This window comes from Chelon labrosus (assembly GCF_963514085.1).
Source record: "Chelon labrosus genome assembly, chromosome: 6".
In the NCBI taxonomy this organism is placed as follows: Eukaryota; Metazoa; Chordata; class Actinopteri; order Mugiliformes; family Mugilidae; genus Chelon; species Chelon labrosus.
Window position 1 is genome coordinate 27197569 of NC_140342.1, and position 18676 is coordinate 27216244.

At 41.6% G+C, this 18676-nt stretch overlaps 1 protein-coding gene across 1 annotated transcript; it reads left to right on the forward strand.

Annotated features, from left to right (window-relative positions):
* Positions 1 to 1473: 1473 nt before the first annotated feature.
* Positions 1474 to 6099, forward strand: LOC311488936 (uncharacterized protein; the record flags this gene model as incomplete). The annotated part of the gene is made up of 3 exons (XM_084545805.1): positions 1474 to 1539; positions 3474 to 3539; positions 4817 to 6099. The coding sequence occupies 3 exons, from the start codon at positions 1474 to 1476 to the stop codon at positions 5663 to 5665; spliced, it is 981 nt and encodes a 326-aa protein (XP_084401931.1). The 3' UTR covers positions 5666 to 6099.
* Between the last annotated feature and the right edge of the window lie 12577 nt (positions 6100 to 18676).

Genomic DNA, 18676 nt, shown 5'->3' on the forward strand with positions numbered 1-18676 from the left:
TGTCAAACTTATAATTTCCCCCAAAGGTAGGTTCTGTTAATACATTGTATTTATATAAATGTGTTAATTTATAGCAAAAAATATTTTTAATCATTTATTATTCATTAAATGTATTATCTATATGTAAACACTAATTGTTTTTACAGTTAGTCAGTCAATTTGAACAGATAACATTTCGACGTTGAACAAACGTTAAAACGACGTCGAGACCAGACGCAGCCAGGGGCTTTAAAAGTAATGCTGAAATGCAGGTTGAAAAGACGTCAGATCGCAACGTCAACATCTTCTCTACCTGCATTTGTCAACCTCTTTTTAACTCCACTTCACTGCAGAAACTACATCTAAAACTCGACACATACAGCTGTAAAAAATATATATCAGAATATTTACACTGGATCATTTTTAGAAGGTGAATAATGCGCGTTTAGAAGACATCTGTGTTACAACGGGACGTTGTGGAGACGTTATTTACGACAGTTACAAAGACGTCGAGGTTGCAACGCGACGTCGTTTCAATTTGCATTTCAGCATTACTTTTAGACCTCCTGGCGACGTGTACGTTTAGACGTCGTTTCAACGTTTATTAGACGTCGAAATGTTCTGTTACCAGACACCACAGGACACCCTCAGAAGGCCCATGTCTATCCTCTGATGGGTAATAATAATAATAATAATAATAATAACTTTATTTATATAGCACCTTTCCAAAACAAGTTACAAGGTGCTGTACAACAACAACAGAAATAAAACAGGTCAGATGCCTAGCAACAATCATAATAAAACCACCAAGAGAAATAAAATTGAAATTAAAATTTAAAATTTAAAATCACCCACCCACAACAAAGTAATCACACAACAATGATAAAACAAAATATAAAACAAAATTAAGAAAAGGCCAATCAATAAAAGTGAGTTTTAAGAAGAGATTTAAAAGAAGCCACTGAGCTCACCTGCCTGAGATTGCCGGGCAGGGAGATCCACAGCTGTGGAGCAGCAAAGGCCCGGTCACCTTTAGTGACAGTACGGGACCTCGGGACTGTAAGCAGGGCTGCGCCGGCGGATCTCAGGCAGCGGTCAGGCTCGCATGATAAAAGCAGGTCATGGATGTAGGCAGGAGCCTGACCATGCAGGGCTATAAAAACAAGTAGTAAAATCTTAAAATCAATTCTAAAACTCACGGGCAGCCAGTGGAGAGTGGCGAGGGTTGGGGAAATGTGGTCACTTCTCTTAGTGCCTGTTTAAAGCCTGGCAGGTGCATTTTGAATGAGTTGCAGTCTACGTATGTTTCCCTTGCTGATCCCAGCGTACAGAGCATTACAGTAGTCAAGTCGTGATGATATAAAAGCATGGACAACCTTCTCCAAGTCAGCAGAACAGAGGAAAGGACAGATTATTGCTAGCTGTCTCAGCTGCCCAAAACAGGATTGTACAACCTTGGTTACCTGTGAGTCAAATGAAAGCTCTGAGTCAAAAATGACACCAAAGTTGCGAGCCTCTTTCTGGAAACAGAGGGTAGAGGGGAGACTGTCGGGAATGCAGGTGCACCACAAGGGAGACCTACACAATATTAGAAAGGTAGTCATAATGTTCTGCCTGATCGGTATGGAGCTTCATCTTCATCTGGAACATTTGTCTGAAATCATTTATTCTATTGAACTTTGACTTAAAATCTCTCTGTGTTCTTTTGCTCTTTGATTGAATTCTTTTGATTGACTTTGTATTTCTGCTCTTTGTTCTTCTCTGTCTTGTTTTCATCTTTTTTCTAACTGTTGAAATATCTGCTAACAACATCAATAAATCTGATGTCAAATAAATAGTGAGAGCAGGAAAGAAGAATCTCCCTCAGCTCAGTATGTTTGGGACTCTGTCTGAGATGGAGGTGAAATATGTGAACCTGGGCTGTGGTTTACTGCTCTCTTCCTGTCACAAACACTGTTTGACATCTGTTCATCTGTTGGTTTTTGTTCAGGCTGCTCGCATCATTTCTCACTGTGGGCAACAACCTTATAACAGGAGCAGTAGTAGGTGGCTGAATGATCAGCTTTAACTTTCTTTATCTCCAACTCCCAGCCGTTCTGATTATTCACAGATGAGAAATCATTTTCCTGAGGATGATTGTAATATCTACCTATGTAACCACTATCAGTAATATAAAGAATCACTCTGAATGTTTCTGTTTCTTTCTTCTGGTACCAGCGTATATAACTACTACACTGGTCAGTTCGTCCACATCTGAAGGAGACTGTTTGACCAACTCTCCTGGTCAATGTTAACTGGTCCTGGGTCAGCTCTGCTGCCATGGCAACCAGCGCTGTAGAGACACAGACAGATAGATGAAGGTTAGTGAGACAGTGTTTGTTAAAGGTGGAGTTTGTTGGAAACACTCACCTGAACACAGACAGCACAGAGCAGCAGCTGGGAGGAAAAGCATTTTGTGCAGTGGTGTATCCTCTGGTGAACCTGGGGAGAAGTGGAGCTCTGATGCAGCTGAGGCCCAACAAGGACGAGCTGTGAGATCAGACGAGGCCACGTGGTTTCTAGCAGGTCCTCAAAGCTCCCATCAGCCCCTGCAGCCCACAGATGAGACTGCTGCTGCTGATTGACAGCTCAGATGAAGCTGCTGTGTGCTTTCATGGTCTTGATTTCAATCTGACAGCAGATGAAAAAAATCTCGTTCAGAAAGATGCAGATGTTCCCAACACATTCAGGTTGGTGGTGAAAGTTAATACTCTTCTATTAAAGGACTGTTCTCTTTCCTCTTCCATCAATCATCTCACCATCCCTCCCATTTATGTGCTGACACTTCAGATGGAGCTGATCACTAGACTGGGAACTAAAAGATTCAATTATTTTGAGCATTTCCAAAGGTATTTCTCTTCCATATGTTATGTTCCAGGTGGAGGTATTTCAGGGCAGCAGTTAACGACTGAATCAGCAGAAAATAAACTGGTTTAAACTGGTTTCAGGATTAAATTTGGATTTACTACAGTAGACGCAGAAGTGGTCGACTTAAAGTTTAAACATAAAACAAAAACAGTGTCAGAGTGAATACATTTAGTCATCAATTAAAAAAAATATATATATATACCTTAAGTTAAATCATTTAGTTGATTTGTGTTTTGTCTTCATGGACTTTAGAGTTAATATTCCTGCAGGTAATTAATGATATGATGCGAAGTGAGATTTAAAAATGTAGCGGAACAAAATGTTAACTGTCCTCCTCTGTCGGAACTTTATAGTGTTACACCAGGCGGAAGTGGTTTGTTTTTTAAACTCCGTTAGTAGTGTTGTTGTGTTTCTGTGTTTGTGGACTGAGCTGGAAGACGGTTGTGTCGTGTCGTCGTGTCCAGATAAATATTAGAGCTGTTGAAGTAACAATGTCTTCAGCTGAGAGTTTGAGAGAGTTGATCATCGAGCGACTAACTGCTGCTGCTGAAGAAATATTCAGACTCTTTGAAAGAACTGTCGTCCAGAACGAGGAAGAGATCGATCGTCAGCGCAGACTGCTGGATATCACCTGGAAACCCGAGATAAAGTTCCACAGAATAGGTGAGTCGAACTAGAATGGTCTAAATGAACTAACTAATGAATGGAAACACACAGTATGGAGAAGACACAGAGGAAAGACACTCAGCTACAATAATGCTAAGAGGCTAACAATGTTGTTTTCGTCGACGATGACGAAATTATTTCCTCTTTTTTTCATGATAATATGTTGTGGGTGGTCTGTCAGACCTTCAAAATACATGACATTTCTGCCTATTGTCTGTCAAAAGCTAAACAGTATCAGCAATGGTGCTGCATCCTATCCTTGTTTGGTCACGCCCACCACATGGCATCACGCCAGCATCTGTGCACATTCTGCACAACACGCCTGCCGTCACAGTCACACTAAATGATGGACCTTAGTGGCAGCGGCAAGGGCCTTGGTGGTCAGAAACGACGAGATGATCTATGGCAGGGGGGCTCATTACGTCGATCGCGATCGACCGGCAGATCGTGTAGTGCGGGTAGATCGCGTGCCACTGAAAACTTTTTTTAGATGTTAGTCTAAAACATTTATCTGTTGCAACTCCAAAACAAACAGCAAGACAAACGTTCATCTTTATTTATTTTTACTTTATATTTCCAACATGCCCTCAGTTCAGCGGCACACATCCACAGCCACGCACAACTTCAACAAGTCAAGACTACCGTCTTTCTTAAAGAGACAGCGCTATTTTTGTAAAGGTGCAGTGCACCAGTTTTTCTTGATAAAAATAAAAACAAAGATAGAGCTTTTAACACTGTAGCACCAATTAATATGACTATATATACACTGTTACCATTTTATCTGTGTGTAATGCATAATCCTTATAGTAGATCAGAAAGTATTTGCTGTTGGGTGGAAAACTTGTCTGTCTAAAACCATTCTGTTGTTATTGTAATTATTGGTGAAAATACTTTCTTTTTTTTTCTTTTAAATAAAATTGACTAAAACTAGACTAAAACCTTTTTGAGTTTTCGTCGACGAAAACTAGACTAAAACCATCAAATATAGAAATGACAAAAATGTGACTAAAACTAATAAGCAATTTCGTCCAAAAGACTAAGACTAAGACTAAATATAAAATGGCTGCCAAAAACAAAACTGGAGGCGAACTAGCACAGCTAACGCTACATGGATTTAAAGTAGAACATATTTGTTCAGATGTGTTTTCCTGTCATCACATTAGTAACCTTTATGTTGTGTCTCTTTGTCCCTCCAGACCTCCCACAGCAACATGTCTGTACGGAGGAGGAGGTTCTCAGTGACCAGCAGATCTGGAACCAGGAGAGGAACTCCAGTCTGGACCAGGAGGAACCAGAACCTCCACAGATGAAAGAGGAACAGGAGGAACCAGAACCTCCACAGATGAAAGAAGACCAAGAGGAACTCTGCAGCAGTCAGCAGGGAGAACATCTTGTCCTGAAGCAGGAGACTGATTCCTTGATGGAGACTCCTACTGATGAGGAAAGTGAGCACAGTGAACCAGAACCAAACAGTGACCAGCTCCTCTCTAACAACCCTCCTGTAGCTGAGAGCCCAGATCAGGAAGGAAGCAAACATGAAGACTCAGGATCAACTAGAAATGCAGAGCTGAATCCAAAGAAGAGACGTCACAGAGACACAAGACACAGTAACAATGTAGACAACTCTCCCATGTCAGAGAGTCAGTGTGATACTAACACAGGTAGAAAGTCTGTAACATGTGACGTCTGTGGAAAAACCTTTAAGAACATGTCTGTAATGAAGAAACATTACAGATTTCACACTGGTGAGACACCTTATCATTGCAACACGTGTGGTAAAAGTTTCACGCAGAGGAATGGTTTGATTTTACACACCAGGATTCACACAGGTGAGAGTATGCATTCTTGTCAAACATGTGGTAAAGTCTTCAGGGAACGTAGTACATTAACCAGACACTTGAAGACTCACACAGGTGAGAAGCCGTACGGTTGTGACACATGTGGTAAAACCTTCACTGAAAGTGGTAGTTTAACGAAGCACATGAGGACTCACACGGGTGAGAAGCCGTACGGTTGTGACACATGTGGCAAAACCTTCAATCAAAGTATTCATCTAAGTAAGCACATGAGGACTCACACAGGTGAGAAGGCATATCGTTGTGACACGTGGTAAAACATGCACTCAAAGCACTCATTTAACTACTCACATGAGGACTCACACAGATGAGAAGCTGTTGTCCTGAAACATCTGTGGGAAAAAAATCTCTGGGAAGCTGAGCTTGAAAAACACGTCAGAATTAGTAGGGGGTAAACGTTGTAGCAGATCAGTGTTGTTTTTGGTAGCCATTTTAGATTTAGTCTTAGTCTTTTGGACGAAATTGCTTATTAGTTTGAGTCACATTTTTGTCATTTCTATATGTGATTGTTTTAGTCTAGTTTTTGTCGATGAAAACTCAAAAAGGTTTTAGTCTAGTTTTAGTCAATTTTAGTATTTTCACCAATAATTACAATAACAACAGAATGGTTTAAGACAGACAAGTTTTCCACCCAACAGCAAATACTTTCTGATCTACTATAAGGATTATGCATTACACACAGATAAAATGGTAACAGTGTATTTTTAGTCATATTAATTGGTGCTACAGTGTTAAAAGTAGGGATGGCTCAATCCAACTTTTTCATGTCCGATACCGATACCGATACTGCAATTTGGAGTATCTGCCGATGCCGATATCAATCCGATACCTTCTTTCTCCTCTGTTAAGTTGTTTATGATACATATAGTTTGTATAGATTTACTTTGCTTAATATGGACATCTGAAAACACCATGGTCAAACTGCAACAAACATTCTGCTCCCCTAAGGAAAGAAATAAAACAGCCCACAATGTGCCTCAACCCATAAGCTCTTTATTTAAACTTCAAATCAGTGCAAACTGCAGACTTGAATGTTTCTTTTCTCACATGTAACCTCTGGGGTTGAACTGTATGTAAAACACCCATATCAAACTAGATATAGAATGGACTTAGTAATGTTCCATTGAAGACTATAGGACAGGGGTGCCCACACTTCTTTGGCTTGCGAGCTGCTTTTACAATGACCAAGTCAAAGTGATCTACCTATCCTAAGTCATATTAATTGTTGCTACAGTATTAAAAGCTCTATCCATCTTTGTTTTTATTTTTATCAAGAAAACTTGGTGCACTGCACCTTTAGAAAAATAGCGCTGTCTCTTTAAGAAAGACGGTAGTGTTGAGTTGTTGTGCGTGGCTGTGGATGTGTGCCGCTGAACTGAGGGTATGTTGCAAATATAAAGTAGAAATAAATAAAGATGAACGTTTGTCTTGCTGTTTGTTTTGGAGGTGCAACAGTTGGTTGTTAAGCCAGACTAACATCTAAAACATTTTATTTTTTCCAATGGCACGTGATCTACCCGCACCGGTCGATCGCGATCACGTAATGGGTACCGCTGCTGTAGGACATATATAGCTGCTTTAAGTGACTGCTAACTTTAAATAACTGTCACAAACACTTGTGTCCAGTGCTGCTGCCACCCCTTGAGACACTCGCGTTGCACAAGTTGCATTCGGCTGTTTTACTTTTCTCTTCGTTGTTGCAAAGTAACTCCACACAGCTGACATGATAAGAGGCTAGGCTAATTCACTGTCACGAGGTTCTGATTACACACGCTTGCAGCAGCTGCTCTCTGTTTACGGCATATCGAGCAAAATTAAGTTGAGCATTTGGGCTTAGGTATCGGATCGGACGGGCAATAGTTATTTTTTCCGATATCCGATCCTGAAATTTTGACCAATATCGGGCCGATACCGATCCTAAGTATCGGATCGGCTCATCCCTAGTTAAAAGCTCTATCCATCTTTGTTTTTATTTTTATCAAGAAAAGCTGGTGCACTGCACCTTTACAAAAATAGCGCTGTCTCTTTAAGAAAGACGGTAGTCTTGACTTGTTGAAGTTGTGCGTGGCTGTGGATGTGTGCCGCTGAACTGAGGGCATGTTGGAAATATAAAGTAAAAATAAATAAAGATGAACGTTTGTCTTGCTGTTTGTTTTGGAGTTGCAACAGATAAATGTTTTAGACTAACATCTAAAAAAAGTTTTCAGTGGCACGCGATCTACCCGCACTACCTTCGCGATCTGCCGGTCGATCGCGATCGACGTAATGGGCCCCCCTGCCATAGATCATCTCGTCGTTTCTGACCACCAAGGCCCTTGCCGCTGCCACTAAGGTCCATCATTTAGTGTGACTGTGACGGCAGGCGTGTTGTGCAGAATGTGCACAGATGCTGGCGTGATGCCATGTGGTGGGCGTGACCAAACAAGGATAGGATGCAGCACCATTGCTGATACTGTTTAGCTTTTGACAGACAATAGGCAGAAATGTCATGTATTTTGAAGGTCTGACAGACCACCCACAACATATTATCATGAAAAAAAGAGGCGTCAATGAAATAATTTCGTCATCGTCATCGTTGGCGAAAACAACACTGCAGCTATTCTGTCCCTTAGTTTGTCTTCATTATATTTTGCACTTGGGATTCGTTATGTATCAGATTGTAGTTATTTCTCTCTCTATTAATCTGTAAAATGTGCCTTTAAGAGAAATGCATTGAATTTCAGTTTGTTGACGATCACCGCCATCTAGTGGAGCAAGAGCGCAGCCGAGGTTTCGAAAAAGTGTCGGTCCTGTATGTTGTGTCTGCTGACTTTCTCACCTGTTGCACTTAAGAAAGACATAATCTGTAAGTTCAGTGCGAAGATGATTGTTTATGGATGCATATGCCTTTGTTTGTGTTCTTACGGTCGGCTTGTTACTTAATAAGAGAAAGCTACATGATATCGTACAGCATTTTGATCGCTATTTCATGTTAGCTGTTGCTAATGTTAAGACCTGAGATCAGTTATTTTATACATGACAATATTTTCCAATGTAGTGTTTATGTTTTTACACTGAAACTGAACGCTCTTTATTCTGTTTCTGTTGTTACAGTTTTACAAATAAGAAATGGTACACAAGTAAAGCTCAGAAGAGTGCTACAAGTCTCACGAGTGATTACTGAAGCCATTTGTGTTTAGCTCGCTGCATAAGCTAAAGCATTCCATTTAGCTGAGGGCAGAAGAGTAGCAGATATCTGCTCTAATTCATATATATATAGATATACATGTAAACTGAATGTATCAGTGACTTTACTGCATGTCAGACTGTGTGAGGTTGGTTTATGAAATCTGGTTTTGACCAGTGTCAGACTGCACATTCAATTTGAGGCTGGTAAACTGTGCAGTGGATATGTGGTGAATCTTCCAGAAGCAAAGAACTAAACTTTTACAGGATATGAAAATGAAGTACTCTGGATGATCTATGAAGTTCTTTGTGGTGTATCATCATTAGTACTGAAAACACTGCTCTCTGTCAACTGGAGTCTTCTCTTTGTTTCTGAGCTTCTATCATTTCATGTTTCTATGTGTTTTTGATTTCATCAATTTTTTCTACTTTCCAACTTTAGAGGTGACACAGACCAAGAGGAGTTATTCTAAGAGTTTATTTTATAGTTCTCTGTGTCACCAGAGTTTTAAATAGAAATGTTTTGAGTCCACAGTTGGGAAGTAAGTTGTTGAAATACGGATGTTTACTGCCATCTCGTGGCCAAAGTTTGGAACTGCGGTACTGCATTTTAAATGGTTTGAGTAACGGTTTATGTGATTAGAATAACTAATATAAAGTAGATATACAGTCATAAATACAATATAACGAGGGCATTTCAGGGCATCACTGCCACGCTAGAAAAAAAAAACAAAAAAAATAACAGATCAGTGTTGGTGAAAGTGAGTTAATGCGTTTTAACGTGAATACTGATCCATTTTTCTTTTTCTGACGTGGTAGTGATTCATATGTATGTGTAGCAAAGATCCTAATTTCCCTTTTATTTTTGAAATTTCTGACCTCACCTTTATCACTTCCTTTACCTCACTTCCTTTTCTCTTTCTCTATCACTGATTGGTTCTTCTCACCTTCCATCACTCCCTCATTCATTTACCTGATTGAGTTCACCTGATCACTCCTTATTCAAGGCCTGCACTCCTTCTCACTCCTCCTTTCCTCACCTTTGCATGGGGCAGCAGTGCTGTGCTGGTAAGAGCTGTGTTAATTTACTCTTTAGTTTGTTTTATGTCCATGTTTCTTTTTGAACCTTATTTCTTTAATATGGACATTTAAATTTCATTCCATTCATGATATAACATTCTGAGTTTTAACCTTAATTTTGCTTTCTTTCAGATTCACTCACCCATGTGTGTTTGTTCTCCTTGGTCTCATTAAGTAACTTGTTGAATTCATTATTGAAACCCCCTTTTTCTTTTGGACAAATAAACGTTTTTGAGCATTATAACCCTTTGAATCTTGGCTCTGCATTCTGACCGATGCTCATGATGATGGTGAACACCAAATTTTGAACCTCCTATCATACATGGTCCTTCGAGCCGGATTTCATTATTGTCATGAATTCGCCGCCGCCATTAGATGGAACTATTCGACGTTCTGGTCGTGAAACTCGACCCCCTGCTCATCTGGAAGATTATGAAGTCCAATATCCTAGAGTTAAAGGTGCTGCATGTCAAACTGAGTGCACACGGCGTAATACAAACACACATGGGTTACAAGATGTTCCAGAGGAGGAACAAAGACATGAGCCTGACAGTCAAATAGAGGATATCCCTCAACAAGCCAATCCTGTTAATCAGTTTGAAATCATGAAGGAAATTCTTGAGACAATGAGAGATATTCGATGCTTCATGGAAAGATCATGCACTCCTCATTCATCCTCTAAATATTCATCTAAATCTGGATTATCTATAGGAAATAGGCACTCTGTGTGTAACCAACCCCTAGTTTCTCAGACAGAACCACAAACTGCTCACTGTGAATCACCACAACCCCAGTCATCCTCCCGTCCACCAGAGGTCAGCCGTCATCCTGTTGCAGTTTCTTCTGCCATGCCCCATTTACCTGATTTGTCAATCCTTGATGCTGCAGTTCCTACAGCTGGCCTACCTAGGCCAATCCTTTATTCACAAGACTTGTCACCTCCCAGTTTTCCTGCAGCATCACTAGAGGGCCAACCACAGAGTTCACATGTTCCACCTTTGATTCTCCCAGTAAACCCTGCTCAGCCTCTTGTTTCCTTTTCTTCCCAGCAGAGGCAGTCCCCCTCTTTAATTCCTCAGACCTCTACATCTTATAGCCATCAAGAACAGAGATCTGCAGCACCTCCTCCAGGAAGGACACATGTCTACAAGCTTGAGGGCCCCTCCTTCCCAAACCTTACTAGAGAGGATGAAATGCAGTATAGGATGCTGCGGATGGCGTTGAGCAATCTCCTTGACCCTAATGAAACAGAGCATTTTAAATATCATGTTCTTCTTGATCATCTGAAAATTGACCAGGCCAAGCGATTAGCTCTTGCTTTCTCCTATGCCTCTGACCCATATACCCAAGCCATCGCAGCTCTTGATGAACGATATGGGCAACCTAGACAACTAGCATTGAGGGAGCTCAGGAACATCATGGATCTCCCTCCTGTTAGAGTAGGTGATGGTCACGCTCTTGACGACTTTTCCTTGCGTGTACAAGCACTTGTTGGTCTGCTTAACACCATGGAGGATCAAGGACAAGCAGAACTTCTCTGTGGCTCTCATGTAGATCGTCTCCTTGAAAAGCTGCCTGCAGAACATTCCAGTCGCTTCAAGCGTCATGTCTACAGGAACCAAGGGACCATGAAGTATGACTTGCATATTTTCTCATCTTGGTTGCAAACTGAAGCTCGGTGCCAACCCAGAAAAGAAGTCTCAATCTCATCTTCCAACCAAAGACACCCACGTAAGTCCACACCTGCTCTGACAACAATTTTACATGGAGCAAATAAACCTAGTGATGACATGCCATTTTCAGAACCCATTCTGAGGTCTAGAGCAACTTGTGCCTATTGCAGCTCATTCGAACATCATGTAAGCAAATGTCCCCTGTTCACTGTCATGACGAAGGATCAAAAGGTAAACTGGATTAAAGAGAAAAAACGTTGCTGGCGCTGTGCTCGAGCTCATCAAGCTGCTAAATGTGACCTGAAGAAATCCTGTGCCACCTGTAGGGGAAAACATCTGCAAATCCTATGCGAGGTAAACGAAAGATCTAGTAATCTTGCTTGTCCTGCTGTTAAAACACTGTACCTGGACCGACCAAGTGACTGTAATGGTGTCCTTCTGAAAGTTGTGAAAGTGCTTCTCCATAATGGTAAACGAACTCTGGAAACACATGCTGTCCTTGATGATGGTTCTCAGCGTACCATTCTTCTGCACCCAGCAGCTCAGCACCTCCACTTGAATGGTAAAGCTGAGAAATTGTCTCTCAGAACAGTTCGCCAAGATGTTGAAACTCTTGATGGTTCATCTGTTACTTTTCGGCTTTCTCCTATGGCATACCCTGAAAAGACTTTCACTATCAATCATGCCTTTACTGCAAGCCAGTTAGCACTCTCAGAGCATACCTATCCTGTGCTAACCCTTCAAAGAAAGTACAAACATTTACAAGGCATTCCATTACCGTCAATTAACAAAGCCTCACCACTGCTGCTCATAGGCTCAGATCACATCCATCTTATTTCCCCTACTGCTCCTGTCAGACTCGGCCCCCCTGGATCACCCGCAGCTGTCAAGACTCGTCTGGGATGGACACTCCAAGGCCCCATCACAGACTATCACAGTCAGGCTTCTTCAGTTCCTGTCCAGTGCCTGTTCACATCCTTCAGATCTCCTGCTGATGAACTGCATTATCATGTCAAAAAACTTTGGAAGCTTGATGCTTTACCTGTGAGAAGTGAAAAGGCAGTGATCAGATCCAGACAAGACCAACAAGCCATGGAGCTCCTTGAACAGGCCACGGAAAGAGTTCAAGTCAAAGGTGTTAACCGCTATGCCACTCCCCTTCTTAGGCTAGCAAATTTTCCTCTCTTGAACATTCCTCAGTCTGCAGTGATGTCACGGCTCCGAAATACTGAATGTCGGTTATCCAAGGATCCCGACAGAGCCACCTCATACAGTGATCAGATCTCAAAACTAGAGCAGGCTGGTTATGTAGCAAAACTGACCCCGGAAGAGGTTTGCAACACTAAAGAGGCCTGGTACATTCCACATCATATGATCACACATAACAACAAAGACCGTATTGTATTTGATTGCTCATTCACTTTCCAAGGACAATGTCTCAATAAATACTTGCTGCCAGGACCAATCCTCGGGCCTTCACTCCTTGGTGTGCTGCTCCGCTTCAGGCAACATGCTGTAGCAATAAGTGGTGACATTAAAGGTATGTTTCACCAAATCCGTCTCTTACCTCAAGACAGGCACCTTCTTCGATTCCTCTGGCGCGATATGAACAAGGATGTTCCCCCTTCAGTGTATGAATGGCAGGTCCTTCCTTTCGGCACCACTTGCAGCCCCTGCTGTGCCATTTATGCTCTGCAAACGCATGTCAAGGACAACCAATCTGATGGGGAGGTGCAGAATTCAGTAACCCGCTGCTTTTATGTCGACAATTGCTTGCAAAGCTTTCCTTCAGCTGTGGCAGCACAAACACTCCTTGACAAACTAAGAGCTACTCTTTCATCAGGAGGCTTTGACCTCCGTCAATGGGCAAGCAATGATCCCTCTGTTATTAGCCATCTACCATCCGAAGCAAGATCCGAAAGCAGTGAACTCTGGCTCTCTGAGAATCGGACTGAACCCCAAGAACACACACTAGGATTACTGTGGAATTGCAAACCGGATTTCTTCAAGTACAAATACAGAACATTGGAGGCACACACTGTAACAATGCGTCACATCTATAGAGTTCTTGCCCGTCTGTATGACCCATTAGGTTACCTCTTACCCTTTACAACACGTGCCAAAATTCTTGTCCAACAACTCTGGAGGAAGGAACGAGAATGGGATGATCCCCTTCTTCCACACGATCTCTTAACAGCTTGGAATTCCTGGGAAGAAGAACTTAGTCTCCTACCACAGATCACCATCACTCGCTGTTATACTTCCAAAGAAATGGATGCTCCTACCACAGCTCGAGATGTACATATCTTTTGTGATGCTTCACAACATGCCTACGGTGCCGTTGCATACTTGAGATCAGAAGATAACAGAGGCCAGGTTGAGGTGAGTTTCATACTAGCTCGATCACGTGTCAGCCCAAAACGACAGCTGTCAGTACCCAGACTGGAGCTCTGTGCAGCACTAACTGGTGCACGCCTCTGTGAACTGATCAGAAATGAACTCACCCTACCAATCAGAGACATTACACTTTGGACAGACTCAACGACTGTACTCCACTGGCTCCAAGCTGACTCTTGCCGTTTCAAAGTATTCGTAGGAGCGAGAGTATCAGAGATCCAAAATCTCACGAACAGTCAAGACTGGAGATATATTGAGTCAGCCAATAACCCTGCTGATGATGTTACAAGAGGCAAATCCTTGTCGGACATCCTCAGTCCAAACAGATGGACTAATGGCCCAAAGTTCTTAGCTGGACCTCCAGATAACTGGCCCAAACTGTCATCTTGTGAACCTGATAATGATGATAAAACGGAGCTGAGAAAACCTGCCTTCTGTGGTGTCATCAATGCTATTGTTAATGTTCCAAACACTGGTGATTTTAAGTCTTACCGAGATCTTTTGGATGTTACTGCCCGATCTCTCTCAAATCTGACTGATGGAAATCCTTCTGCAGCTGACTACCTGAAAGCAGAACAGAAAATCCTCCAGCAGGCACAGATGGACAGCTTCGGTGAGGACTTAGCTTGCCTTCAATCACAGAAACCATTTTCATCACAGAGTCGCTTACTCTGCTTATCCCCAGAACTGTGCAGTAACTCTGGACTCATTCGTGTTGGAGGCCGATTGCGGCAAAGCCATCAGCTGGAATCTGAGTCAGTCCATCCAATTGTCTTGAATCCTTCTCACAATGTCACCAAACTGATCATTCAGGATTACGACGAAAAACTGCATCATCCTGGCTCAGAAAGACTCTTTGCTGAAATCCGACGGAAATTCTGGATCTTGAGAGGACGAGAGGCAGTACGACGACATCAACGTACCTGTGTTTCATGTCAGAAGTGGAGAGCAAAACCAATAATTCCCAAGATGGCTGATTTGCCTGATGCTCGTCTCAGGTTACTTAAACCTCCTTTCTACTCCACCGGAATAGATTGTTTTGGTCCTTACAGTGTCAAGATTGGCCGCAAAACTGAGAAAAGGTGGGGTATAATATTCAAATGCCTCACAACACGATGTGTGCATCTTGACCTCCTTAATAACATGGATACAGACTCTTTCCTTATGGCCCTTCAAAGATTCACTTCTCGGAGAGGAACACCAGCTGAGATCTTGTGTGATCAGGGAACGAACTTCAAAGGAGGGGACAAAGAACTTCAGGAAGCCTTCAACAATCTTTGTCCCACCCTTAAGTCAGTACTAGCAACCCAAAGAATTAATTTTCGTTTCAATCCTCCACACGCACCCCATTTCGGTGGTGTCTGGGAACGTGAGATCCGCTCAGTTAAGAATGCTCTAAAGAAAACCATTGGTGCACAAATGGTCACTGAGGAGGTTCTAAGAACAGTGCTGATTGAAATTGAAGGAATTCTTAACTCAAAACCCCTAGGCTATGTATCCTCGGATATTGCAGATGTTGACCCTGTCACACCAAACCTTCTCATCATGGGACGACATGATGCATCACTCCCTCTGGTGTCCTACCCTGATTCTGATCTCCTCAGTCGAAGACGTTGGCGCCATACACAAATATTGTCTGACCATTTCTGGAAACATTTCACCAAATCCTACCTACCTTCGCTTCAGACCAGGCAAAAATGGCAAAAGGATAAACCAGATCTGACATTGAGCTCAATCGTAATGATTGTTGATTCCCAGCAACCAAGGGCTCTTTGGCCTGTAGGGAAAGTGACTCACCTCCTACAGAGTAAAGATGGTCGCATTAGGGCTGCCAAAGTTTTAGTTAAAGACAAAACCTATATCCGGCCTGTTGCACATCTAATCCCTCTTCCTGCCCTGCCCGAAGACACACATTAGTTATGGTTTGATCTTTAATCGTATTTCTCACTAGAAATTCGGGGGCGGCTGTAGCAAAGATCCTAATTTCCCTTTTATTTTTGAAATTTCTGACCTCACCTTTATCACTTCCTTTACCTCACTTCCTTTTCTCTTTCTCTATCACTGATTGGTTCTTCTCACCTTCCATCACTCCCTCATTCATTTACCTGATTGAGTTCACCTGATCACTCCTTATTCAAGGCCTGCACTCCTTCTCACTCCTCCTTTCCTCACCTTTGCATGGGGCAGCAGTGCTGTGCTGGTAAGAGCTGTGTTAATTTACTCTTTAGTTTGTTTTATGTCCATGTTTCTTTTTGAACCTTATTTCTTTAATATGGACATTTAAATTTCATTCCATTCATGATATAACATTCTGAGTTTTAACCTTAATTTTGCTTTCTTTCAGATTCACTCACCCATGTGTGTTTGTTCTCCTTGGTCTCATTAAGTAACTTGTTGAATTCATTATTGAAACCCCCTTTTTCTTTTGGACAAATAAACGTTTTTGAGCATTATAACCCTTTGAATCTTGGCTCTGCATTCTGACCGATGCTCATGATGATGGTGAACACCAAATTTTGAACCTCCTATCATACAGTATGTATATCTTTTACTATGAGGTAGAAGTGCTTTTATTCTGTGAATAAAATAGTGAAATACATCCGTTTCACTGTTATCAATTCTAACAGTTTCACCATTGATGGTATTTAAAGCATTAAAATGTATTCATTACCAGGTGTGTTGTGTTCATCTTAATTATTTTCAACCCACAGTTTTCCATTAAGGGGATTGACTTTCTAACGGGGAATGACACTTAGCTTTATTGTGTGACACTGATTCCCATTAGACAGTCTCCAAATGAGCTTGACTGGAAGTTTCCAGCAGTTCCAGCAGCTTGTGCTGTTACTAGATCTACGCTCAAATTATATCAGCTAATCAGAAGCTTCTAAAGCCTTGACATAATTCTGGAAATGTTTAAGCTGTTTAAAGGCACAGTCAACTGAATATATGGAATTAAGATATAGTGAAGAAGCAGAATAATCTATCTGTAGACAATTGATGGAAAAATGACTTGAGTCACAAAGGAAGCTTCCTCAGGAGTCACCCACGTTTATATCGTGTGTTAGCAAATGAGTCTGGGAAGGAGTATCAGCAAACAAGGATTTACTAGACTCAATGAACTCTACCAGATCAGAACACTATACATCAGAAAGATGAGCCAAGCAACCTGAGAGATTGTTCAAAATGTCAGAGTTTGACAACTTTCCTTGGGTCAAGGCCACTGACAAACCACAGTCCCTCACTTCAGCACTGGACAGCTCCTCTGAACCCTCTCTACTGCCAGGCCAACACAAGGAGAGGTAACTTCAGCACTGGACAGCTCCTCTGCACTCTCTCTACTGCCAGGCTAAGACAAGGAGAGGTAACTTCAGCACTGGACAGCTCCTCTGAACCCTCTCTACTGCCAGGCTAACATAAGAAACCGAAGCCTTTAACAGAGCGTATAATTAGGACTGTGGGTTTTAGATATTTAAGTTAAACACTAAAAAATTGAACACTCAACAGACATGGCACTTTACAGTCTAGTTATTCAAATTTAGATTTTTAATGTATGGAAATGCATTGCTGCCAACCAGCTATTCGCTTCCATGAAAATTACCCCGTTTTGTTGTATTAATGATATTCTTGTCTGTTTGGTTACTCTTTATTTTGAAAGTAAATACCGGAAGTTTATTTTATGCTGTCACCTCTAACTTGACGACTGGTTTGTGTTGCAGTTCCTCCCTGTGACCAGTAGAGGGTAGTAAATGTTTAAAATGTCTTCCTGTCAAACGTCAACTCAACATGAAGTAAACTGTCTTTAAAACTGCACTAAGTGTTGCAGTTTTATTCTAGTGTGAGATTAATTAAAGGATTAACTCATTTTATTTTAGGATTGTTTTATTTTTATTAATGAAAATAATATCGAATTATTACCGTTGATTTGGGCAGTTATTAAGTTATTATAATCACATAAACACCGCTGGTTTCATTTAAAATGCAGTACTGCAGTTCCAGACTATGACCATGGGATGGTAGTAAACTACCGTATTTCAAACACCTTCCGTCAACCTCCAGGGATTTATTTCAGTTAAAATAGTCAAAGTAATATATACATGTTGTTTATGGAAGTTTATAGACAGACATGTTATTGAAATAAAAACTAAAAACACATTGGAGGGCATTAGTAGCAGCAGAAGCAGCTGTCACAGTCAAACGTCCAGTTTAACAAGAAAATATTGATACAAACATAATTCATGTCAAATTTAGACCTGAAATAAAAATAATGTCATATATGGATTTATCAAACATGTCAGAGCAGGAAATCTCTTCTAACTGAGCAAAATCTCTCAGAATCACTGAGCTTTGATTCTACTTTTAGGAGTTGAAGTCAAACATTTGATCTTCTGCTTTCACTTGTCAAATTCCTCCTGTATGTCCTGAGAGATATTAAAGCTGCACAGTAATATTACATATTACACAGTAAAGCTGCTCTTTCTGCATCATGTGACCCAGATTTTTTTCATCTGCTGTCAGATTGAAATCAAGACCATGAAAGCACACAGCAGCTTGATCTGAGCTGTCAATCAGCAGCAGCAGTCTCATCTGTGGGCTGCAGGGGCTGATGGGAGCTTTGAGGACCTGCTAGAAACCACGTGGCCTCGTCTGATCTCACAGCTCGTCCTTGTTGGGCCTCAGCTGCATCAGAGCTCCACTTCTCCCCAGGTTCACCAGAGGATACACCACTGCACAAAATGCTTTTCCTCCCAGCTGCTGCTCTGTGCTGTCTGTGTTCAGGTGAGTGTTTCCAACAAACTCCACCTTTAACAAACACTGTCTCACTGACCTTCATCTGTCTGTCTGTGTCTCTACAGCGCTGGTTGCCATGGCAGCAGAGCTGACCCAGGACCAGTTAACATTGACCAGGAGAGTTGGTCAAACAGTCTCCTTCAGATGTGGACGAACTGACCAGTG